The 24,549-nt window shown below is 50.9% G+C and overlaps 2 protein-coding genes across 7 annotated transcripts in view; both read left to right on the top strand.

Annotated features, from left to right (window-relative positions):
- Positions 1-24,549, top strand: part of GPATCH8 (G-patch domain containing 8) — a 173,739-nt gene that overhangs the window by 4,253 nt on the left and 144,937 nt on the right. The window contains exon 1 of one of the 6 annotated variants that reach the window (XM_050334735.1): positions 2,156-2,246. The exons of 1 other annotated variant lie outside the window; for it this stretch is intronic. The gene's annotated coding sequence lies outside the window, so the exon portion shown is untranslated. Of the gene's footprint in view, positions 1-2,155; positions 2,269-5,001; positions 5,023-5,047; positions 5,065-13,029; positions 13,056-24,549 lie in introns of those variants that run through there. 4 more of the 6 variants (XM_050334736.1, XM_050334734.1, XM_050334741.1 and 1 more) reach the window with 4 other exon arrangements.
- The window catches only part of MYO1D (myosin ID), a 140,698-nt gene that overhangs the window by 66,400 nt on the left and 49,749 nt on the right, over positions 1-24,549 (top strand). The window contains exons 17-21 of the mRNA XM_050334749.1: positions 8,499-8,722; positions 10,171-10,315; positions 10,784-10,888; positions 17,924-18,037; positions 23,234-23,388. Coding sequence (XP_050190706.1) covers positions 8,499-8,722; positions 10,171-10,315; positions 10,784-10,888; positions 17,924-18,037; positions 23,234-23,388 — 743 coding nt within the window. The remainder of the gene's footprint in view (positions 1-8,498; positions 8,723-10,170; positions 10,316-10,783; positions 10,889-17,923; positions 18,038-23,233; positions 23,389-24,549) is intronic.

Raw genomic sequence — 24,549 nt, 5'->3', positions numbered from 1 at the left:
GGTGTTTCCTGTCAGGGTGTGGAGGGGCAGGAATGATCTGATGTGGGGTTGGGTCTCTGACCCGCATACAGAAGGGGGTGCGGTGCCCTTGCCTCAGGATTCCAGGAGTTTTCCATCCTGAGTGCTGACTGTGAGTGGGAATAGGTCCCTGACGACCTGTGGGTTTGTACCCTGAGCCCAGGCTTTGGTCTGGAGAGGATTTGGGAGGAGGAGCTGAGACAGGAGGTTCTGTGGCTCCTCCCTGTGAGGGACCAAGCCCGGCTCTGTCCCCTGGTCTGCTTCTCCCGGCTGGTTCTCAGTCACTGATCCCACACTGCTCCCCTTCCTTGTGCCGGGAACATCCCTTCTCTGCTTCCAGCACATGCACTGAGGTAAAAAAACCACCGTGCCCACCCCCAAAATACCAAAGCAAACAGAAAAACTCCCCCCTCCTACCAAAAAAAAACCAGAAGAGGCACCTTGCTGCCAGTTCAGCCCCACAGGCACCTCACCTGCCTTCGGGGCAAAAGCAGGAGAGTTGGACCCTGCCCTTTCAGGAGGTGCCTGGGGACACCTGGACACCTTCTTGTTGTCCTCCTTCTGCCCCAGGAAATGCTGTGGAAGCACAGTCTGACCTAAATAAATGTAAATACCTGTTTGTTGTGGGGCTGGGGAGGAGAGAGAGAGGGTGCTGTGGGTGTGCATCGCTGCATGGGATGTGGTCCAGTAGAGCATGGAGAGCAGGGAAATGGCCTGTTCTGGGGTCTTGTGTCCCAGCTCGGGGACCTGGAGCTTCAGGGCTGTTGGAGTCACCCCAAAACCTGCCTTGTTACCCCCAGTGCACGTGGGGGGAAACAACAACACAGCAACCCTCCCAGCTCTTCCCCGAGCCTGTTGCCACCATCAGAGAACGTCTGTGCTTTGATGAGTTGGTCAAACGAACCTTTTGTGCTTCTGAGCTTGTGAATTATTTCAGGTTCCATCTCTGCCTTTCACAGCTGAAGAGGATTTTTCTCCTTGCTCGTTCGTGTGTGGCACAGACAAATTGGGAAGAGCAGATTCTGCAGCCGTTGCTGCTGCTGCTGCTTCCACCTTGTTTTCATGAGTTTTTCTTGTGCCTGAGCTTTTCATCTTTTGAAAGGTTCTGGTCTGCTGCACCCCAAGGGGTCTTTAAGCCTTGTTCAAGGTGTAACAGCACTGCCAGGGTGGTGTAAATGAAGTGCAGCAAGCACAAATAGCATTCAGTGACCTGAACTTGGAAAAAAATCTGAGTTTAGAGGGATGGTGACAATCCCAGGGTCGTGTGAGCTGGGCCTAGAACAAGGCAGAGATGCCCAGACCACTTCTGTGAGGATCTTCCATCCCAACAGGAAAAAAAATCACAGTCTCTGTGAGGGGGTTTGTGGCAAAAATAAATGTGGAGTGATTGATCTGTGTTTGCTCAAGTATTTCTGGATTTCGCTTCCTTTTCCCTGTGACTCAAACTCTCACCCCCAGCACCAGGACATGTCTCAGTGCTGTTTGTGTCCTTTAGATGAAGGCAGGCAACATTTCCTAGGTCTTTGCTTGGCTCTGTTTTCCCTGTGTCTGCTTTTAACAGAGCAGGGCTGCCCCAGCTTCAGGGTCAGAGCTGAATCCTCAGCTGCTTCACTCGACATGTGTAGGGTTTGGCTTCTTCACCAACAGATGGAGGGTTTGGTTTCTTCCCCCAGTAGATGTAGGGTTTCTAAACTAAATAAATGTAGGGTTCCTGCACTAAAGAAATGGGGGATTTCTTTACTTACAGCTGTAGGGTTTGGGTTTCTCCCTCAAGGTTTTGAGCTGTAGCAGCTGCTGTGCCATGCCAGGCTGAAGGTCCATGGGGAACTGTCTGCAGCCAGTGCCTCAGGAGCACAGCAGCAGGGCCCTATCCCTGTGCACAAATGTGTGCACCACAGCTCTCCTTAGCACCTTCCCAGCCCCTTTGGATGTTTGGGGTTGGGATGACGTGAGCCAGGAATGGGTTTTTCCTATTCAGCAACCCCTCCTGGATTTCTCTTCCCTGGCATTGTCAGACGTGTGACAGCAGCTCTTGGGCTTTGCAGCCGCCTTTGGTGAGCTCAGCTGACCCCAGCATGGAGAGGACTGGCTGTTTGTGTCCTTTGGGAAGGAACCCTTCCCTGGGAGGGTGGGCAGGCCCTGGCACAGGTTGCCCAGAGAAGCTGTGGCTGCCCCTGGATCCCTGGAAGTGTCCAAGGCCAGGTTGGAGCAACCTGGGCTGGTGGAAGGTGTCCCTGCCCATGGCAGGGGGTGGCACTGGGTGGGCTTTAAGGTCTTTTCCAACCCAACCCAGTCTGGGATTGTTGTGACTCTGGATGTCTGTCACATCCTCTCTCAGTCCTCTCTTCCCACAAGAAGTGTCCCAGCTCATTTCATTTCTCCAGATTTAGAGATTGTTCTGTGCTTCTGGTTGTCCTTGCAGCCTTTACCAGCAGTAAACACTGCAGGTGGTGAAATGACCTGCAGTTCCATATCTTCAGCATGAAAAACTCTACCTTGAATTTTCATGGGATGAGAGAAGGTTCCTTGAATTTTCATGGGATGAGAGAAGGTTCCTGCCAGGGGCAGGCCTGGACTTGAACCATTTCCCTCAAATGGGAATCCGAATTCACTCAGATCAGGAAAAGGCAGATCACAACCTTGAAGGGTGTGGATGCAGCCAGTGGGTGCTGAGGGGGGGATGAGCCACTCCATCACATCCCTGCTCTGTGATGAGGTGACCCTCTGCAAGCAATCAGGGCTGGGGTAATTAAAGCTTGGTGGGATTGAACATCCACCCAGCACCAAAGCCCTGCAACAACCCCACGTGTGGGACATAAATGTTTAATAACCCTGCCCCTGTGAGAGCCTGGAGAGCTGTGCAGGGAGGCTCCTGCCACTGTGAATTATGGGGGGGTTGGTTTATTCTTCCCAGCCTGTGCAGGGGCACGTGAAATATTGACTGGGGGAGGAGGTGAGTGGGGCAGGAAGGAGTTCAAAATCCAACACCAGGGTTCCATTTAGGCAAGCTGGGTTTGTTTGCTGGATTCTGGGTGTTGGTTTGCTTGCTCATGCCTTTGGATTGGGGCCTGTTTGGGTTTTCTCTGTGTTTGCAGAGATTGCAGCATTTAGGTCAAATCTGGATTATCCCTTTTTCCATGGAAGATGTGCAAGCGAGGCAGTCCTGGCATTCCAGGCCCACCCTGGCTGCTCTGCTGGCTTTCCCTCTGCTCTGCAGGGCCCTTGTCATTGTTTTCCTCTCTTTCTTCCTCCCCACTCTCCTTTTTGAAATGGGAAATTCAGAGCTTGGAAGCAGCCTGCAGTGTGCAGACAGGCCTGCAAAGCATGGATTGGTGTGTAGGATTTATGTTGTGCTGAGGTGATGGATGGGATCCGTGTGAGGCTCCTTTAATCTTAGAAACTCTGCTAGAAGAAGCTCACTGAGGTTTTTAAGCTGATTCTAAAGGCGTGTTCAGATCTCCCCTGCCAGTCATCTGACATTTTCCAACCTTCTCCTTTATCCCTTCTCCTGGCCCTTTAGTCCTAATTGCACTTGCCATCTTAATTTTTCTTCCCCTGCCCTTCAGGAGGATGAAACACAGAGAAGGCAAAGATATTGAAAGAGATGAGAAGAGACCGTGGGTGGGGGAAATGTTTGTTTGGTTTGTTGGTTTTGGTTTATGGTAGGTTTGGGTTTTTTAAATTTGTATTTTCAAGCCTAAAAACTCCTTTTTTTTTCTATTTCCAACACAATCATAGTTATGTCTCTGCTCTTGAGTGCATGATTTGCTCGTGGGCCCCTTCCCTGCCTGCACATTGTGCTGATTATTCCCTCCCTACACCTGCCCTGTCCAGTGTCCTTGTGGGGACAGCTCTCCTTGTGGGGACAATCCATTCCTTGTTCCTGCTTGGTCACAGGGCTCTGTGCTAAGCAGGGACAGAATCCACTGCTTTGGAGTCTGCTCCTCGCTGGATGACTTTGAAAACTGTCAGCAAACAGGATTTTTGGGGGGGTCCATCCCATCCCCCCACTTCCCTCCCTCGCGCCCTGCTCGCATCTCCACCTCCTCATCCCCCTGGAAACGCTGCCAGATCCCTCTGGTGTCCTGTCCCCGCTGTGCCTGGTTGGGATTGGGAGCTGTGAGGAGGCAGATGGCTCTGGAGCTCGTGCTGAAGCCGTTCCAGCAGTGTCACTCTGATTTGAGGCTCGTTCTGCCCTGCGGCTGATTTTTCCTGAAGGATCCCTGGACTCGGCTCTCCGAGTCTGCTGCCCCTCTGTCGGGTTTGCTGGGAGCTGGCTCGGGATTCAGGAGCTGTCAGGGCGATCTCAGGAGGTCAGACAAGGACATCTTGAGTCTCATTCCCACGGGAAGCCAGGGTAGCCAGCAGGGAAAGCCACGGGAAGGGGAAAGGGAATATTGATTTCTCCTTGCCTGTGGGAGGGATGAGGGCTCTGCCATCCCGGCCTGGTTTGCCCAGACCTGCAAGATTTGCTACAAACCACTGAAACCAGCAGGTGGGGAGTGGCTGGATTGAAGTGGAAGCTGGGAGCTGGTCAGGTCTCAGATGGATGATGCAGGTGAGCTGCTGAATGTCTTCTGAACCGTCTATGGAGGTCCCCTGGACATGATCCTGGGTGCAAGGAGAAGTGAAACCCTGCATGTACAGGTCGTGCTGTTGGGTTTGGGGCATATTTGGTCCTGGCTCTACCCTTTGTCCTCCAGCACAGAACACATCAGCACCTCCTGCAACGTGAGGGTCAGTTCAACGTAGCTCTGGAAATTTGAGGTTTGAAATTTAAGTTCACGGTGCTTTAATGCTCCTGAGTCAGGAACTGGAGGTGGGGGAAGATTGAGAAGGTCCATTGGGAGGGGGAGTGCTCTGCCAGTGTTCAAACCTGAGCAAGGTGTGTGTTGGCAGGAAACACTCCAGCATCCTGGAGCTGATTGTTCTGGAAATGCCCTGGCACAGGTTGCCCAGAGAAGCTGTGGCTGCCCCTGGATCCCTGGAAGTGTCCAAGGCCAGGTTGGAGCAACCAGTGGAAGGTGTCCCTGCCCATGGCAGGGGGTGGCACTGGATGAGCTTTCAGGTCCCTTCCAGCCCAGCCATTCTGTGATTCCATGATTCTGTGATCCCCCTTTGTCTCGTCTGTGCCCCTCTGCTCCCAACTGCACCACTCAAAGTGCCTGCACAGCAAGGACTTTGCTGCTCTGGTGCCTCCTGTTGCCCACAGGATTGAGCAATCCGTGTTCCTGGAAGTGCCTGTGGGACCATCAGGCAGCTCAGCTCGAAGCAGAACTGAGCCCTGGCTCATTCAGAGGAACACCAAGCCAGAAAAACAATTAATCAGGGAAAGATTTGTCCCCCCCTCCCTGGAGGAGCTTGTTCTCACCCTTGACTGTCTCCTCACCTTGCAGAGGCGCTGGTGGTGGCTCGTGGGAAGGTCCTGCCGAGCTGGGAGGTTACCCAGCTATGACAGCTTGATTTGAGGCCCTGCTTTTCATTAATGCTTTGCTGTGTGCAGCCAAGGGGCATTGCCTGGGCTGGATAATTGGCTTTGGGAGGCCAGTGTTTGTCCAATTGTGACACCTCTTGCTGTGCAGCCGATTTCTGTGGCGGTGCAGCTGATCCAGCATCGGGGCAATCTGCTCAGCCTTCGTCCTGGCTGGTGGAGAGAGGACCCACAGAGGGAGGTTTCCCTCCAGAGCCCAGAGAAGCAAAATCTAGACCTTGCTCTGGGTCTAAAAACCGGTTCAGAATGGTTTTGGGGAAGAGCTGGCAGAAGTGAAGCCCTGCAAGGTCTTTATCAGCTTACACAGATTTGCTGTGGCTTCTTTTCTGGAGGTCCTTTGTAACACTCAGAGGCTGTTTCCCTGTGACCTGGATCCCTCTGTTCCTCATTTCTGTTCTTATTAAATTAAGAAATGAGAAGTTAGCAAGAGGTTTTTGCCCAGTTGCTCCTGCTTATTGCCCACACATCCCTTACAGGTCCATTTTATGACTCTTCAGAAGAATCTGCTTGACTGTCTCAAGCAATCCAAGTCTTCTTTGCTCTTCTTTAAAAAAGGGCACAAATTACTCGAGTGCTCAGTTATTTGGTCCTAGTTGGTGATTCTGTCAGATTCCTGAGTTTTATGATCCTGCTCTGCTCTCAGACAGGGAAATGCCAGCTTAAATCCAGCCTTACACACTCTGGGTGAGATCCAGGCCCTGTGCCAGTCAGGTTTAGGCTGTGGCTGCAGAGACCTCGAGCTCCTGAGCAGCTCTGGTGCCCTTTCCATGGTGTTCTTGGATCTCTTTGTGAAGGATCTAAAACTACAGTTATATCTGAGCCTGCTAAAAGTGACTGCTAAGCACAGCATATGTGGTGCAGGGGATGCTGCTTCCCCTCAATCTGTCTAATGACTTCAGAGAATAAATGAGGAAAGCGTTGGGTGTTGTTTTATTCACGCACCCAGGGTTGAGGTTCTGAGCTCACTGGGTGACTCCTGCTTTGTCCTCCTGCTGGTTTGCTGCTCTGGGCAGTCCAGCAGTGATGACTCTGCCCTGGTTACAGGGACTGCTTTCTGTGCTTCCTGCTCTGACCCTTCCCTTCCCTGCCCCGTGTCCAGCCTTGCTGCCCCAGCCCTTCCCTTCCAGTGCTGCAATGGTCTCTGTTCCCACACCTGCCTTTGCAGAGCAGCCCTGGCAGGGGCTGGGGCTGTTGAGGAGCTCCTGTCTTTGGTCACCTTGTGTGAGTTGGGTTGTTCTCAGAATCACAGAGTGCTTTGGTTGGAAGGGACCTTGTAGAGCACCCAGTGCCACCCCCTGCCACGGGCAGGGACACCTTCCACTAGCCCAGGGTTCTGCAACCTGGCCTTGGACACTTCCAGGGATCCAGGGGCAGCCACAGCTTCTCTGGGCATCCTGTGCCAGGGCCTGCCCACCCTCACAGGGAAGAATTCCATCCCAATATCCCATCTCTCCATGCCCTGTGGCAGTGGGATGCCCTTCCCTATTGTCCTGTCCCTCCATCCCTTGTCCAAAGCCCTTTTCCAGCTCTCCCAGATCTCCAGCACCTCCCCAGGCCCTGCCAGAGCTACAGGGATCGTGTCTGTTGGGCACTGGAGATACCTCACATGAGGACAGTGAGGAAAAGAGAGGGAGGAGGGGTTACTCTGACAGAGGGTGAAAGAAGAAAGTCCTTTGGTTTTGAGGGTTTGGGACCCAAAATCTCGATTTCTCTTGGAAGTTTGAGTGTGTGGGGAGAAGCAGCCCCTCCCACCCCTGCTCTGGTTGCTGCACAGCCACGTGGCAGGAGTGCCAGTGAAGCTGCCAGGAGAACCTTTGACTTCAGCTCCCTGAAGCGACTGGTGTGTGTTGAAAACTGCCTCGGGTAATTAATTAATTCTTCTGTAAATAGAAGGCTTGATATTCATCAACAGTGCTGGGGGATGTTTCTCAGGAGAGGGAAATAAGCTGGCAGGGCAGGGAAGCTCTGGGTGCAGGAGGCTCTGCAAGGAAACAAAATACAGTCTTGGCCTGGTGGGTTGTTTTGGAGGGCAGGGATCCCCTGGGAGATGGGACAGCCTAAGAGTGCTCAGGTGTGTTCCTCTGGTTATGGGATGGAAGCTGCACCTGCCCAGCCCTCCTTCCCCTTGCCTGGGGGCTTCTCCTCAGGAGTTGGTTGCCGTGGAGCAGCTTTCCTGCACCACACCCTTGACAGGGGGTGCCAGGAGAAGCCCAGAACCTGCAAGTGTTGTGCTTGTGGTGCTCTCCAGGCACAAACACAGCTCTCAGTGATGCTGCTGGAGCTGGTCCCCATCCCAAAGCTCAGGGGGGTGTCCTTTGTTTTGTATATTTGGTTGCTTTTCCACACACGGCCAGAACGGAGATTCCCCAAACTATTTTCCAAGCAAGCTTCTTTTAATCAGCTGAAATTGTTTCTTGATAATTGTTCTTAATGGTAAATTAGCAAAGAACCATGGAATGGTGTGGGTTGGGCTGGAAGGGACCTGAAAGCTCATCCAGTGCAACCCCCTGCAGTGGGCAGGGACACCTTCCACTAGCCTAGGTTTGCTCCAACCTGGCCCTGGACACTTCCAGGGATCCAGGGGCAGCCACAGCTTCTCTGGGCAACCTGTGCCAGGGCCTGCCCACCCTCACAACCAAGAATTCCTTCCCAGTATCCCATCTAACCCTACCCTCTGGCAGTGGGAAGCCATTCCCTGTGTCCTGTCCCTCCATCCCTTGTCCCCAGTCCTTCTCCAGCTCTCCTGGAGTCCCTTTAGGCCCTGAAGGGGCTCTCAGGTCTCCCTGGAGCCTTCTCCCAGCATTCCCAGCCTCTCTCCATGGCAGGGGGGCTCCAGCCCTGTGATGATCTCCACGGCCTCCTCTGGCCTAGTTCCAGCAGGTCCACCTGTTGGCATCTCAGTGGTTGATTTCAGCACCATCAGAGGAGCACGAGAAGGAAGCAGCCCCTCTGCTGTCCCTTGCTAAAGCTGTTTCCCCCCCCGGCTCAGGTGTGGAGGGGCACCCTGGCCCGGCTGCGCTACCGGCGCACCAAGGCGGCACTGACCATCCTGCGGCACTACCGGCGCTACAAGGTCAAGTCCTACATCCGCGAGGTCGCCCGGCGCTTCCACAACGTGCGGCTCCTGCGCGACCGCGGCCGCCACGTGCAGTGGCCCACCCCCCCCAAGGTGCTGCGGCGCTTCGAGGAGGCCCTGCAGGCCATCTACCACAGGTACACCAACCTCCTGGTCAACCCCACACCTCCTGATCAACCCCACACCTCCTGGTCAACCCCCAACCTCGGCCACACCGCCACCGCTGCTGCTCCCCCGGTGGAGAACCCCCCAGGCGGTGGCAGAGGTGAAGGGTTTGACCCAGCAAATGTTTGTGGGTTCGCAGATTTGTCATCGAATCACAGAATATTCTGTGTTTTTTTGAGGGGGGGGGAAGTCCACAAGGATCTTCAAGTCCGACTCTCGAGCGAATGAGCAGCACAGAGTCAAAGCAAGGTTGGGTTTGGAACAGAACTTTAAAGATCATCTTGTTCCAACCTCCTGCCATGGGCAGGGACACCTTCCACTGGATAATGTTCCATTATTAAAATAAAATAAAATAAAATAAAATAAAATCATAGAATCTCATCGAATCAGAGCATGGTTTGAGGTTAGAGGCGACCTAAAAGCCCATCCAGTTCCACCCCTACTGCCCTATGGGCAGGGACACCTTACCAGGTTGCCCCAAGTGATTTAATGAGGATGGACATTGTATTTCTTTCCTTGGCCCCTTTTTTGGCCTCCTCTGCTTGGTTTTAAAAGGAAAGAGCAGCTGCTGTGGGATGAGGGGGAAGAGAAAAGGAATCTTCTTGACTTCTTGCAGCAAGGCAGTGTTTTCCTGCAGTACACTGAACCTGGTCACCCATGTTCTGTGGGCAGAAAAGGTGTTTGTACTGTTATTAAAGCTCCTGGTACCTAAAGGCCAGTGACTTTTTTCTCTGGGAAGCTTTAGGCAAACTATTTATAATTCCAGTTTGAAAAATGATGAATTTTTGAAAGTGGCTGAACAAAAGAAATGTTGGCTGGAGGGGCTGTCAGAGAGCTCCCATCCAGCCATCTGTTTGCAGGGGGGGTTACCACCAGCCCCTAGATCAAGTCAGCTTTGTTATTTTCCCCAGCTGTCTCTTGAAAAAGAGACATCCATCCACCCACAGCCTGTCTGGGTAGAGAGTCCTGCTTTCAGAATAAGCACAATTACCATAACTACAGAGTTTTAGTCGCTAAAAGTCTTTTTATAGCGTTAATCCTGGAGACCTGGTGCTGCTGCTGAAGGCTGGAGTGTGCTGTGGGGCCGTGGATGGGCTGTTCCCTGGTGCAGTTGGTCAGGTGTGAACTGAAGGGCCAGATTCAGCTGTCAGAGCAGAATGATGGCGTAAAATGAGCCCAGAAATGGGCTTGGAAACACTTCACTGCAAACAGATGCACCAGTGGTTGACTCCTGGGTGTGGGATGGGGACTTTGGCAGCCCAGCCCGTCAGGTTGGAGATGATTTTTGACATCAGGATGTCAGCTGGCATTTCCAGCTCTAAGGAAGGGCTGTTCAGTGGTGTCCTGGTGCTGATGTGGCAGCAGGAGCCCCTGCAGGGTGTGGCCCAGGTTGTGGGACTGACAGGGGTATTTTTGGCAGGTGGAGAGCGGGTGAACTCATCCGCAGCGTCCCACCAGAAGTGCTACCTCAGCTGAGGGCCAAGGTGGCTGCCATGGAGGTGCTGAAGGGTCACAGAGCTGACATTGGCCTGCAGAGAGCCTGGCAGGGGAATTACATCGCACTGGTGAGTCTGAGGGGCTGGCACAAGCCCTGGGGCAAAGGGTGGGAAATCTGCAGAAATGCCTGTTGGTTTCCTTGGAGGGACAAGTACTTTGAGGTTTCCTGTGTAAGTGGGTTTATGGAGTCCAGAATCTCGACTTCCACTGCTCCAGGAGGGATTTTTCTGAGTTCTGGGCAGCACCAGCAGCTTTAAAGGGGATGAGCGGTGCCATCTGCTCTGAAATGGGCAAAGACAGACCTCAGTGGAACACTGAAATACTGGATATAAAGGAAGAAGGCACAGAATGAACAGGAACAGACGTGGGCAGGGTTGGTTGCTTCCCTTTGCCCTGTCCTGCCTTGAAGGGTTGTGTTTGGTTTCACAAAGCACAGAACTCCATGGTGAGGCGGGGGCAGGAGGGAGCCTTGTCACTGCCATCCCCTCTTCCCTGGGTCACCAAGGAGGGCCCTGAGCCTGTGTTTGCTCTTGCAGAAATCAGACAACCCCCAGAGCTCGGGCTCCTTCGTCCCTGTGGCCAACGAGCTGAAGAGGAAGGACAAGTACATGAACGTCCTCTTCTCCTGCCACGTCCGCAAGGTACCACGTGGGCTGGAGGGAACTCCCTGCATCCAGGGAAGCCTCGGGAAGCCAAGGGCAGGGTGGTGACCCTGTGGATGTTGAACAGGCAGCAGGTCAGAGCAGTCCTGTTCCAAGGATCTGTAGCAGTGATTTTTTAGGTGGTCTCTCAGCACCTGCTGCACCGAAGAGTTGGGTTGGGTTGGATTGGATTCGGTTGGATTGATTTGGGTTGGATTGAGTTGGACTGGGTTGAATTGGGTTGGATTGATTTGGGTTGGATTGATTTGGATTGGGTTGAGTTGGGTTGGATTGATTTGGGTTGGGTTGGGTTGGGTTGGGTTGGGATGGGATGGATTGGGTTGGGTTGGACTGATTTGGGTTGGGATGGATTGAATTGGATTGGGTTGAGTTGGGTCAGGTTGGAATGGATTGAGTGGGATTGAGTTGAGTTGGGTTGGGTTGGATTGGGTTGAGTTGGGTTGGGTTGTATCAAGCTGGGATGGATCAAGTTGGGTTGAGTTGGTTTGGATTGAGTTGGGTTGGATTGGTTTGGGTTCAGTTGGGTTAGGATGGATTGGGTTGGGCTGGGATGGATTGGTTGGGTTAGGATGGATTGGGTTGAGCTGGGATGGATTGGTTGAGTGGCTGCTGGAGCCTCATGTCAGAGACAGGATTAAATTGTAGTGGAAGATGTCCCTGCCCATGGCAGGGTGTTGGAACTGAGTGGTCTTTAAAGTCCTTTCAACCCAAACCATTCCATGATTCTTTGATTCTGCACAACTGACATTTTTCATAGCAGAATTGAGGTTTTTTCTTAATTTGGTTGGAAGGTTTAAAGAACTAATTAGAAAAACATGCTTGCCTGATTTTTATGGGTAGCTCCTAATGATGCTGGTTTGAAATGTCTGTCAGGGAAGGATATTTTGAATTTTACAAAGCCAATTTCAGTGGCAGGCCAGGGTTGCAGATACTCCAGTATTTTTAAAAAGCTGTATATTTTAATTCCTTTTTATTTCTAAAAATGTGCTGCTGCAGTTGGTCCCCATGTGCATAATTACCCTTTATGATTCTGCAAATATTATATCCAACAGTAACAACCCAATTCATTCTGCAGCACCGAATCTCACTTTATTATAAAACTTTGCTGGCATTAGTGAGTTGTATTGTTTATTCAACAGTGATCTGTGTTTATAAAAATAGAAATCTCTAATTGCTTTCCAGGCAGAAATGTTTCACTGGGGTGTTTTTACTGCTGTTCCCATGTTCTCTGTAAGAACAGGGTTTGCTGGTGGGATGAGTGGTTTGGGTGAAGGTTGGTGTCAGGATTGGAGGAGGATCAACTGGGTTTGAATCCAAACCTCCTCTTTACAACCTTGCAGCACTTGGGCTCTGCTGGGGGACAAGGAAATACAAGAATTTCCCTCTGGCTTTTCTGAGGTATGGCAGAAACCAAAATAATTCATCTCGTGATTCATTTCATGAACTCGTTCCGGTTGTTGCTGTTTCTGGCTGAGCTGGGACAGGTGTAAAAGGGACAATACTCAGAGATGTGGTGGCAGGAATCGTGGTTTGGGTGGGAAGGGAATCCCTGTGTGTGGTGTTTGTGTACCTGCTGTGGGAGTTTTCCCTCCCTCACTGTCACACAACTGTTAAGTCCCTGTGGGTCTCCTCTCGCTCCTGGTTCAGCTCCCAGGGACAATCCCCAGGGACAAGCACAGGGCAGAGCAGGTCCCTGAAGCCCAGATCCATCCTCATCCCATTCCCTCTTGCAAGGACAGAGCTCCTGCCTCAGGCAAGAGTCTGAGAAACACAGTTTTGTGTTTCTGGGGAGCGCAGAAATCCTTGAGCATTCCAACAGGCCGTGTTTCTGCACCCCCTGTGCTGGAAAGATCCATTTTCTGTGGGGTTTGTGGCTCAGCTGAAACCAGAAATACTGCAGGGTTAGAGACTTGCAGCTTTCTGGGGCTTAAATTGTCATTTTTTGAGGACCTTTTGAAAGGTTAAATTGTTGGTTGCTTTCTTCTCTCAGAGAGGTCAGGCTTGATCCCCCACTTTGCCTGCTCAGTGAGGGATTCCCTGGCACGGCTTTTGGGGTCATCAGTAAGGAAACCCCATCCCTGGGAGTGTCCAAGGCCAGGCTGGAGCAACCTGGGCTAGTGGAAGGTGTCCCTGCCCATGGCAGGGGGTGGAACTGGGTGAGTTTAAGGTGCCTCCCAACCCAGCCCGTTCCATGATTCCAGGATCTCAGCACTGCAGCTTTGTGGGATCTTTAGGGGGTTGTGTGAGCCTGGTGATTCCAGCACATCTCCATGGTACAACTCAAATGCAAACAACCATCCAAACCACTCTTGGATGCAACAGCTTCTGGAAGGAACCATTTGTCTTCCTTCCTGTGTGGACAAGAGAGGTGCAGGCAAACCTGAAGTGAACAGGGGAGGGAGGACAAACAATGCTGATCTTTGGAAGGGAACAAGACAAGGACTTGACATTTGAAAATTTAAGCCTTTCCCTTTCCAACCAATGCAATCCTTTAGGTCATCTGTTCTGGCTTCAATCTGAGCACTGGAGTTTCTATCCTAAGCTGCCTCTTCCAAATGAAGGTTTTGTCTTGTCGAGAAAACAACCTGTAACATTCTGCTTCTTACCCAGTAGAAGCAGCAGCAATCCAAGGGTGTGCCTCAGGGCAGGGGGATCTCTCCTCAGTGCTTTTATTCCCTTTGGATTTTTCACAAATAAAATCATCAGGTTTCTTCCTTTTTTAGCTTTGACTTCCCCATGTCCTACCACGTGCCATTGGCACAGGGTGGCACTTGGAGCTGGCATGTGCAGGCTGGGCCAGTGTCAGGGCACCTGAGCAGGTTTGACACATTTCTGATTCTAAACTCGATTCTACAAATTGGCTGTCTGTTTCTCAGCTGAAATTTGGTTCCTGGGAAGCTTTAGCAGAGGGCTTGAGAATGAGTTTCGGAGATGAAAATGTAATTAATTATCGGGTGTTTTCGTTGCTTGCCTCAAATAATTCTCCCGAACAAAGCAGAGTGAGGATAAGGCTGCTCAGGTTCGTCCACGACTCAGCTGATTTGAGGATTCTTGAGCAAAAGCTGTGCTGTTCCTGCTGGTGCCTCAGCCAGGAAGGGGTTAGTGGGAATCAGAGGGCACTTTGCTGAGCTGGGGTGAATGTTTTATTTCTGGAGCAGCCTCTGCCTTCCTTTGTGGCTTCCATGAGGTCCCGAGTGACCGAACCACGTGTGAGGTGGTTCTTCACCGTCACCAGCTGTGTCAGCTGCCTGCTCTTTAATCTTCCAGATAACTGCAGTCTAACACACCTCTTTCCTCGAACAGAAAAGACATTAAAAGGATAAATACTGGGCAGCCTGAACAGACAGGGGTTAAACCCAACTTCACATGTTTAAACATGTTTATGTGTGGAACACACAGGATTAACCATGAAATTCCTACAGACAGAACATTTTTAGCTGATCTAGTGATTCTTCTTCAAGAAGAATCTAGAAGATTCCACATCAGGAGGAATTTCTGCATGGAAAAGGCTGTAAGACATTGGGAGGGGCTGGAATCCCCATCCCTGGAGGTGTCCAAGAAAGGACTGGCTGTGGCACTCAGTGCTCTGGGTGACAAGGTGGGGATGGGGCACAGCTTGGACTGGATCATCTTGGAGGGCTTTTCCAGCCAAAATGGTTCTAAATCAAGGAAGTAAATTTACTGCTCTCCAAGTTCTGAGAGCTGCTGGTGAAGTTTCCTGCAGCTTGAGTGCGTGGGGTCCCGATTTCAGCAGCTTGAGCCGAACGACAACAAGTGGCTCTGTTTGGAGCGGAGCTGTTTTTATGGAAGGGCTGTGAGGAGGCTTTGAAGCCTCACTTGGGGGGGAGGTGGTGGGTGTGCTTTGTGACTGCTTCCTCTCAGTAGGTACAGGTAGAAGCAGGTCATTCCTGCCTGTGGAAAAATCCATCTTTTTCCTGGGTGTTGTGGTGCTCTTCACTTTTTCAAAGGAAACTTTGGAGATTTTTTTTTTTTTTTGCCTTTGGGAAACCAAATGCATATTTCATGCAAACCTCCGGATTTTGTTGGATCACCTAGGAAACAACAGATTCTCTTTTTTTTTTTGCCTCTTAGAAGAAGGCTTTTCTTCCCACTTTTCCCTTGTCACTTGTGGCACCAGGCTCCCTTGAGAGGAACATCTCCTCTGAAGGTTGGTGCCCTGAGGTGTCCAGAGGCCACTGACAGACACCTGAAAAACTTACTTGGAGGTTTTCCAGCTCCAGGCCAGACCTTCATCTCCCCCATAAGCTTGTCAGGAAGCTTAAATTAGGACTGATTCGTATTTGGATCAGCAAGATATAAATACAAAATGCCCAGAAGGTGCAGAGAACACAATGCTGGGAAGGGCTGTTCTCCGGGAGGGGATGAGCTGTAGCTGAGAACATAAGGCCTGTCCTTCCTCCTACAAACCCAGCAGTGAATTTTGCAATGTCTCTGAGTCCCTTCTGGGTCTGCTCCCCAACATGACAGTTTTTACCTAAATTTTTACCTAAACCACAGCAGGTTTTATTCACCTAAATGAGCTGTAGCTGCACGAAGCGAAGTGGTTGCTTGGAAAGAGCTGAGAGGACGGGAGGTTTGGAGCAATGAGAATTTGCTTCTCAGGTGGAATAAGCTGCTGGACCTCCCCTTTGGAACATCCCTGCAGCTGAATTTATGGTTCAGTGGGAACACTAAAAGAAAGGCACTGAGGGGCTGGAGCGTGTGCAGGGAAGGGAATGGAGCTGGGAAGGGGCTGGAGCAGCAGGAGCAGCTGAGGGAGCTGGGGGGGCTCAGCCTGGAGAAAAGGAGGCTCAGGGGGGACCTTCTGGCTCTGCAATCCCTGACAGGAGGGGGGAGCCGGGGGGGGTCGGGCTCTGCTCCCAGGGAACAGGGACAGGAGGAGAGGGAACGGCCTCCAGCTGTGCCAGGGAGAGTTTAAGTTGGATTTTAGGGAAAATTTCTTCATGGGAAGGGCTGTCCAGCCCTGGCACAGCTGCCCAGGGCAGGGGTGGAGTCCCCATCCCTGGGGGGATTTATCCCACCTGTGGATGTGCCACTTGGGGACATGGGTCAGTGCTGGGGGATGGTTGGATTTGATGCTCTCAGAGGCCTTTTCCTGCCTTTATGATCCTGTGAAAGCTGAGCATGTTTTCCATCCCTGCTTCCTGGGCCGCAGCCACGGCACCTTCTGAGGTGGCTCTGGTGTCACAGCACTGAAACCTGCTCTGTTTGTCACCCTGGGCCCCGTGCTGGGGGTGGGCACAGACAACACACAAACAGGGTCATGGCAGTGAGAAAAGTTAAAATAAATCATCTGAGCTCTGGGTGGGGCAGATCCCCAATTCAAAGGACTGGAGAAGCCTCTGATTCAGCTCCCCAGGACCCAGCAGGTGCTGAGCCCTGAGCTGCACAGCCAAAGTTTGAGGAGTTTGAGAAGCCCGTGCTGCTCTGCTCAAACACCTCCACATGTGGCACCAGGCACTCCTAACCTACTTTCTCTGGGCCATTCAGTGTTTCATAGCCTTTAGGTTTTTTTCCTCCCATTCATCTGCTTCCTAAAATAATCCCAGTTACTCAGCATGTCTTGCTGTGAGACTTCCCAGGCCCTCAGTCATGTTCTTCACCTTCTCTGAACTATCAGAGCCTCCTTCACACCCCCCATCCCGGGGCTTTACCAACTATTCCAGGTGAGCCCTTGGCACCCAGGATGTCATTCCTGTGTTAATCCTTATCCATGCCAGCACTCTGCTTATTTTGAGCTGCCGGGCGTGTTTGTGCCAAGATCTCTCCAGAGCTGTCTGAAATCATCCTCACTTACTTTTCCTGACTCGGTGCTGTTGATGTAAAGCTGTCACAGAGCTCCCCAATTTGCATTTTTTTTTTTGCCTTTATCTGCTCTGAACTTTGTCACTCTGACTGAGAATATTTAAGTCCTCCCGTCGTCTCCTGACTTCACCCTGGAGGATCCTATTTCTGCTCATCCGCCTCATCACATCTTCCCCTTCTCAGCTGATTAATAAATATCTCAGTGACTGTGATGCACCCAGGGCTCTGCTTTTGCCTCAGTTGAGAAGCAGTTTCTGCTTCGTGTCCCGCTTTCTTACGCACTTCTGACACAGCTTCACGTCCTGCCTCGTGATCTTTGGGTCCTGAGGGGCATCTGAGAGCCTGAGTGACGTGGAGTGACGTGGAGTGACGTGGAGTGAGGTGGAGCTGCTGGAGAGAGGCCAGAGGAGGCCACGGAGACGCTCCCAGGGCTGGAGCCCCTCTGCTCTGGGGACAGGCTGGGAGAGCTGGGGGCTCACCTGGAGAAGAGAAGATCCAGGGAGACCTGAGAGCCCCTTGCAGGGCCTAAAGGGGCTCCAGGAGAGCTGGGGAGGGACTGGGGACAAGGGATGGAGGGACAGGACACAGGACAAGGATGGGCCTCAGGTCTGGGCTGTTCCAGCCCCTGATGCCCCCTGAGCTCTGCAGGGCAGGGATCCCTCATGGAGTTTTTGGTGTCAGGAAGGAACAGAGCTGAGGGTTGAGTGTTGCTGGGGGAAGCAGCTGGCCTTGTTTGAGTGAAGCCCTGGACTCGCCCAGGGTGCCCCAGCTCTGCTGGATAACTGGGAATGTTGCTTCTCTCAGGCTCTGCCTTCCTCTGTTCCTCTGTAGAATGGGATTACAGGGCCCATCTTCCCTCTCCACTCTTTCAAGAGCTGTGGAGAAAACCCGTTTGGGAGCTGTGATGAGTTCTGGGTGTTCATTGGGTGAGTTCTGGGTGTTCATTGTGTGAGTTTTGGGTGTTCATTGGGTGAGTTTTGGGTGTTCATTGGGTGAGTTTTGGGTGTTCATTGGGTGAGTTTTGGGTGTTCATTGGGTGAGTTCTGGGTGTTCATTGTGAGAGTTTTGGGTGTTTCCTCTGGGAGTTTGGTGTCCTCCCGTGTGGGTTTGGCACAATTATTACCACAGAGTGTCATTTCTGGATGTCCTTGCAGTGAGAAGTGGGGCTCAAAATGCTTTTCTCCCCAGGTCAATCGCTTCAACAAGGTGGAGGACAGAGCCATCTTCATCACTGACAGACACCTCTATAAGATGGACCCCATGAGGCAGTACAAGGTGATGAAGACCATCCCCCTCTACAACGTAAGTAGGGAAGGAAAGGCTGGGAAACCTCCTCTGAGGCTCTCTCAGGGCAGTGCATCTGCTCTTTAGCTCCATTTGCATATCCATAACATGGAAAAAGACCGTTTTTAATAGATTTGATGCCTTTATAACAGTTATAGTGCAGTTATTGCAGCACCAAAGCATCATGGTGGGATTCTTGGAGTTGTCCTGTGCAGAGCCAAGATCCTTGTGGGTCCCTTCCAACTCAGCATACCCTGTGATTCTACGGTTTTAAATCATATTAGCTTCTAATTTCAGTGCCTAAAATAAAAGCTGCACCCCAAGCTGCCTCTTACACCTTTCTGCTCCTTCCCTATTTCAGTGCTGTTTGCTGGGTGCAGGATCCTGGCCCCACGAGGGGGTTGGCATTTCCCAGCAGCTCCTGGCACTGTTTCAGTGTCTCTGGGGGTTTGTTTGATCCTTCCTGCCGTGCTTGAATTTATTTATTCATTTATTTGTATTTGTTCACATTGAAGGCAGATCTCACCAAAGCTAAATTTTGGCACTGGGGTGAGGTCTGGCAGCAGATTATCAGGGCTGGGAGGGGGTGGGAGCACCTCCCCTTTGCTGCTCAGCATCCTGGAGATGGGGATTGAGCTGCTGTTCATCTCCCTCAGCCTGAGGTGGCTCTGCTGTGGTTTATCTCCACCCTGCACAGCCTGGCTGTGGAGGGGAACGTCGGGCATGTGTTTGTTGGGGTGTTTACCCTTGCAGGAGTGACAGATCTGGCATCTCTGTGTTGCTGAGAGGGCAGAGATGGGATTAGGGTGAGGGTGAAATCTCATCTGCAGACTCTGGAGGGAGTGACTGGCTCAGGCTGCATCCCTGCTGTTGCTTCACTGCTCTCACCAGCCCCAGCTGGGCACCCACTGCTGATTTCTGCACTCTTACCCTACCCAGAGTGGCCAGGCCGCTGCAGTTCACTTGCTGTATCAGCAGTTACAGGTAAATCTGGATTTATCACAGGTGCAGCTTGGAGATTTTACAACAGCACGAGCCCAAATCACTGCTGGGGGCCTGAACATTTCCCTCTGAAATCCTTAATGCCCGAAAAATTGAAGGAGGTGGGCGAGTCAGACACAACTTGGGGTTACATGGAGAGTGTCTGTTACTCAGAAATGGCAGTAATTATTGCTTTTTCACAAAAAAAAAAATAGAATCTAAAATAGAATCTAAAACAGAGCTGTAGCACAGGCTGTGTGTTGGTTCCCTGTGTGCTCTGCAGTTCCTCAGGCACCAAAAGCAGTTTATGATCTCTGCAGATGAGCCTCTTGCTCTTAGAATTGTTGCATGGAGATATAAATCAGCTTTAGTTGGAGATCTGGGGTCCTCGACACTCAGGGCTCCTGGAGTGCTTGGCATGGGAGAAATGAGTCCAGAAGACCCTCTGCTGATTCAGACAGTGTCAGAATAATATTCCAGAATGGAAATGGGATTAAAACAAGCTCTGGTGAATTCAGTGATGTTAAATTTCTGCTCTGTTGGCCACAGCCTCTCCTTTTTCCTGCTCCTCCTGCCCGTGGGGAACATTCCCAAACCTGCTCACACACAGCAGGGTTGGGCTGTGGGGCCAGGGCTGATGGACTGAGGCCTCTGAGCTGCAGGAAGGGGGGAGGAGGAGAGAGTTTGGGGAGGTGTTTGGTTCACACACAGAGCATGAAACATTTCACAGAATCCCAGAATGGTTTGGGTGGGAAGGACCTTAAAGCTCATCCAGTGCCACCACACCTTCCACCAGCCCAGGTTGCTCCAAGCCCTGTCCAACCTGGCCTTGGACACTTCCAGGGATCCAGGGGCAGCCACAGCTTCTCTGGGAATTCCATCCCAGCCCCTCCCCACCCTCAGAGGGAGGAATTTCTCCCCCGTATCACACCTAAACCTACTCCCTTCCCATTTGAAGCCATTCCATTTGTATTTCTTCTGCCAGGATTTCCTGAACTGAACTCTGGCAAACAGTGGATGCTGTGGTGCAGTTGTTTGTTCCTTTTTGCAGTCATGTGCTATATTTTCTCGCAGATGCTTTGTATATGCATGGTCTTTCACCTCCAGACTGCCTTGCACACTCTCCCCTTGCTTTTCCACGTGCCTGATCCCTTCTGTCCTGGCAGCCCTTCCCCAGTGGGAGGGAGGTGGTGTCAGCAGCTGAGCAGTGACACAGGAATTCCTTCCCTTTCAGGGAGAGAACAGTTGTTTGAAATGCTGTCAGGATTTCTGATGGGTAGCAATTGCAGCAGTGGTGATGGTTGGGGGTGAACCAGCCCTGTCCTGTGTTGGGTGTGCGTGCTCTGGGAGGACAGATCATCTTCCCCACAGGCAGAGGTGAATCCCCCTGAGATCCTCTGCCTGCTCCCTGTCGACACAGCAGCATCCTTAGGGGTGGTGTTTCCATGGAAATCTCACTGGAGACGGTCAGCTGGTGGCTGGCAAACCACAAACTTGGTTTTTGGCTGCAGAAATCACTCCCCATCTCCCTCAGCCCTGCTCAGGGCTCTGCCCTGGGACGAGGGGGAAGGGCTGGAAACTAAACTAGCTTTGATTTGGCTTAGATGGACGGGAGGAATCCTTCCCTGGGAAGGGTGGGCAGGCCCTGGCACAGGTTACCCAGAGAAGCTGTGGCTGCCCCTGGATCCCTGGAAGTGTCCAAGGCCAGGCTGGAACAACCTGGGTTAGTGGAAGGTGTCCCTGCCCATGGAACTGGATGATCCTCGAGGTCCCTCCAAGCCAAACCAGGCCATGGCTCTGTCATTTGTGTCCTGGCTGAGGAATGGGTGATTCTGTGTGTGTGTGACAATCAGTACCTTCCCTTTCAACCCCAGTGGTTCCTCTGTGTGAAGATGCTGCCTTGGGGGATTTTTCTTTGTGGGTTTTCCACGTGCAGTTCCCTCAGAAGTGCCAATACACAGTTACCTTTTTGTTCTCACCTGAGTGAAAACCACACAGACGATGGCAGAGAGGAATGAAGAGGCACCCAGGCAGCAGAAAGGCTCTTGCAGGCACCGTGCAGCGAGAGCACAATGAAAGATTTTTTTTTCCTGCTCTTCAAGCAGAGCCAATATTAGTGTTGGTAAATACTGAGATAAGCACCTTCTCTGAAATGATTTCTTTTGTGTTGCATTTATGTGTTCAGAGAGTCTTACGGGGAGGGGGTGAAATGGGAGGATTTTGAAGGGCTCTTAGACTCCTAACAGGGTTCTGCTGAATAATTAATGTTTAAATTGCCTTTTCAAATCCGACACCGCGACTTGTTCATCTTTCACACTCGCTGCACATTTAAAACCTCGATGGCAGCGGTCCCTGTGGTGCTATTGTGCTCACAGGAGGGTATTTAAGCATGCAAATTAATTTTCAGGGACACTATAAACCCAGGCAGCTGTTAATGCCTGAGCATGGAGTGGAGCTTGTTTTGAAAGCGTTTCACAGCCCCAAAATAGCCTGGACAGAGAATAAACCCCACCTGTGCTGGGGGATCGTGGCTGCAGGAGGTCCCTGCCCGGGGCTCCAAGGTCAGCAGTTGCCGTCCTTCGGTTCCTGGGGGGATAAACCAAGAAAATCCCAGGGATTTGGACCTTGGGAAGTGGCTCATCCCAAAAATAGGGCATGGACTGTTGGCTGAGCCGGGCCCTTCTGGGGTGTGTGAGACAGGCAGAGCTGGAACAGCTTTCTTGCAAATAATCTGCTGTGAGTGTTAAACCAGCCTGGGCCTGGGTGGGATCCGTGTTCCAGAGGAGTCAGGAATGTCCAGCTGGAATTGGTGCTCACCCCCCCAGCAGGCTCTGGAGCCTTTTTCCTTTAGGAAGGGAATAAAGAGACTTTGGTTTCCAAAAAAATGGTACCTGGGTGCCTCTCACTTGTAGGAGAATGTGGCTTCTCTCTGCAGATCTCTGGGTGACCCAGAGGAGTCATGTGGCCCTTTAATGGAGTTCTCTCTTACTCATCATCCTTTTCCCTATTTTATTTATTTTAATTTAATTTAATTTTCATTTTTCTTATTCTATTCTACTTTATTCTATTTTTCTTTTTAATTTATTTTTCTTTTTAATATTTATTCTACTCTTTTTATTTTAACTTTTTATTTATTTTTTAGTCTATTTATTGTATTCTATTCTATTTTATTTTATTGTATTTGATTTTAGTCTATTTATTTATTTTGTTCTATTCTATATTATTCTATTTATTTTATTTTCCTTTCTCCTTTCTCTGGTTTCAAAGGAGTCTTGTAGCCCTTTTGTGGAGTTCTCTCTGTACTCACCATCCTTTTGCCTATTTTATTTCTTTAATTTAATTTAATTTTTTATTTTTCTTATTCTATTCTATTCTATTTTTCAATTTTATTTATTCTATTCATTTTATTTTAACTTCTTATTTAATTTTTTAGTCTATTTTATTGTATTCTCTTTATTTTATTTTATTTTATTTTATGTTATTTTAGCCTATTTATTTATTTAATTCTCTTCTATATTATTCTATTCATTTTATTTTCCTTTCTCTTTTCTCTGGTTTGATGTACTTGCCTTTTGATGCCTTTTTTTTTCCCCCTCCTTACCCTTTGTTTCTCCGCTCACATTCATTTTCTGCTTTCTCTAATATTCATCTGAATAACCCACATTGCCCCTCCTAAAAACTCCCTGCTTTTCCTTTGTGAGATGATGCCAAAGCTTCTGCTGAGCCAAGTGCAGCTGCTTAACAGACAAAAAGAAAACATTAGTAAATAAAAAACCCAACCCAAACCTCCACACCTTTTTATTTTGTCAGAACAGCCAGACCTTTATCCATGGGAATCATCAGGGTTTGTGGGGTTTATAGGTTATATTTTTATTATATTTTTATTATATCCTTGCATTACCTGCCCCAGGGTCACAGGATCACTCAGGCTGGAGAAGACCTTTAAGACCATCCAGTCCAGCTGTCAACACCATTGGTGTTCACCATTAAACCATGTCCTGAAGGGCCACACCCACATGGGTTTGGAATATTGGGATCCCAGAATCCCAGGATGGTTTGGGTGGGAAGGGACCTCAAAACCCACCCAGTGCCACCCCCTGCCCTGGGCAGGGTCACCTCCCACTCTCCCAGGTTGCTCCAACCCATCCAGCCTGGCCTTGGACACTCCCAGGGATGGGGCACGGGTGCTTTTGTACCGACATGCATGAGGTGGTTCTTGCTTTGTCCCCACAGCTGGTGGGACTGAGCGTCTCCAACGGGAAGGACCAGCTCGTGGTGTTCCACACCAAGGACAACAAGGATCTCATCGTCTGCCTCTTCAGCAAAGACCCTTCCAGCGACAGCAGGGTCGGGGAGCTGGTGGGAGTCCTGGCAAGTCACTTCAAGAGGTCAGTGCTGGTGGAGGGGGTTGCTGAACGCTCGTCCTCGCGTGCCAGGTCACCTCCTGGAGTCGTGGTGGTGCCAAATCTGTGCAACTTCACTTCACACACAGCTTTTCCTGCTGGTTTTGGGACACACCTTTTGGCTACAGCACTTTGTTGCCTCCTCTCCTTCCCTGTGTGTCAGAGCAGGGGTGTTTGGGGAGAAATGTCACCGGGGCTGCGTTTGGAGCGTGTCACAGTGGCTCCTGGAGGCTCCTTTCAGCCAAACTCTTAATATGTAAAACTAAGACAGAGCTTTTTGTTTCTCCGGTTGCTCCCGGTTGTGTCAGCAGGTGATTTGTTGCTGAGCTGTAAAATGTCATCTCTGTTTCCTGAAATCTGTTGGTTTGTTGGTGATGAGTTACCTGGTTAGCCAGGACTGAGCTCCTGGAGCTCCAGCTGGAGCAGAACAATCCCCTGGATTCCAGGAGCGAGTCTGGAGCAGCCCCAGGAGTGACTGCATTTCAGGCAGTCACAGAAGGAACTCTGTGGAGAAATGGGGTGTGGAGTGAGCACTTTGGAGCGTTCCCTGGCTCCTCCAGGACAGATTCCCAGGAGGAATGTTGCTGATCAGCAGGTGCAGCCTTTGCCATTCCCAGTATCAGTGCTCCGTCTGGGACTGATGATGTTGAGCCTTTATAAGTAACTCTTCATACAGAGCTGTGAGTGGCGGGAAGATGAGAGGGACTTTAGGTCACTTTAGGTCCCTGGGTATTTTTTACTGTGAATTAAGGAAGAACCTGCTGGTCCAGCCCCTTCTCCCCACGATGGTGTGAAGTTCAGGGCTGCCTGTGCTGCTGGAGCAGGGGCTGGGTCCATCTGAAGTGAATCCTCAGCACTGGCACAACTTGCTTTGGGGAAATTCAGGCCTGAAAGGCGACAGAAAACATTCTCTGGTTTTGCTTTTACCTAAATATCACTTCATCTCAAAGGCAGCCACTCCTGAAGGTTCGGGAGGTGGAGCAAAGCAGCACACTTTGTTTGGGAATCCTGTGGAGTTGCTGGAGCTCTGTCATGCCTGGCATCACCTTCAGGTGGCTGGTGCTGCTCAGGGCCTTGCCAGGTCTCCAGAATGCTGTGAAACTCTTGATTGCACTCCAGACCTCGTGTTCAGTGGCCAAACTGCCC

The sequence above is a fragment of the Myiozetetes cayanensis genome, unplaced genomic scaffold (genome assembly GCF_022539395.1).
Source record: "Myiozetetes cayanensis isolate MyiCay16 unplaced genomic scaffold, myiCay2020 scf58, whole genome shotgun sequence".
Taxonomy (NCBI): domain Eukaryota; kingdom Metazoa; phylum Chordata; class Aves; order Passeriformes; family Tyrannidae; genus Myiozetetes; species Myiozetetes cayanensis.
Note: the sequence above shows the minus strand (reverse complement) of the source record. Positions and strands in the feature narration are given on the sequence as shown.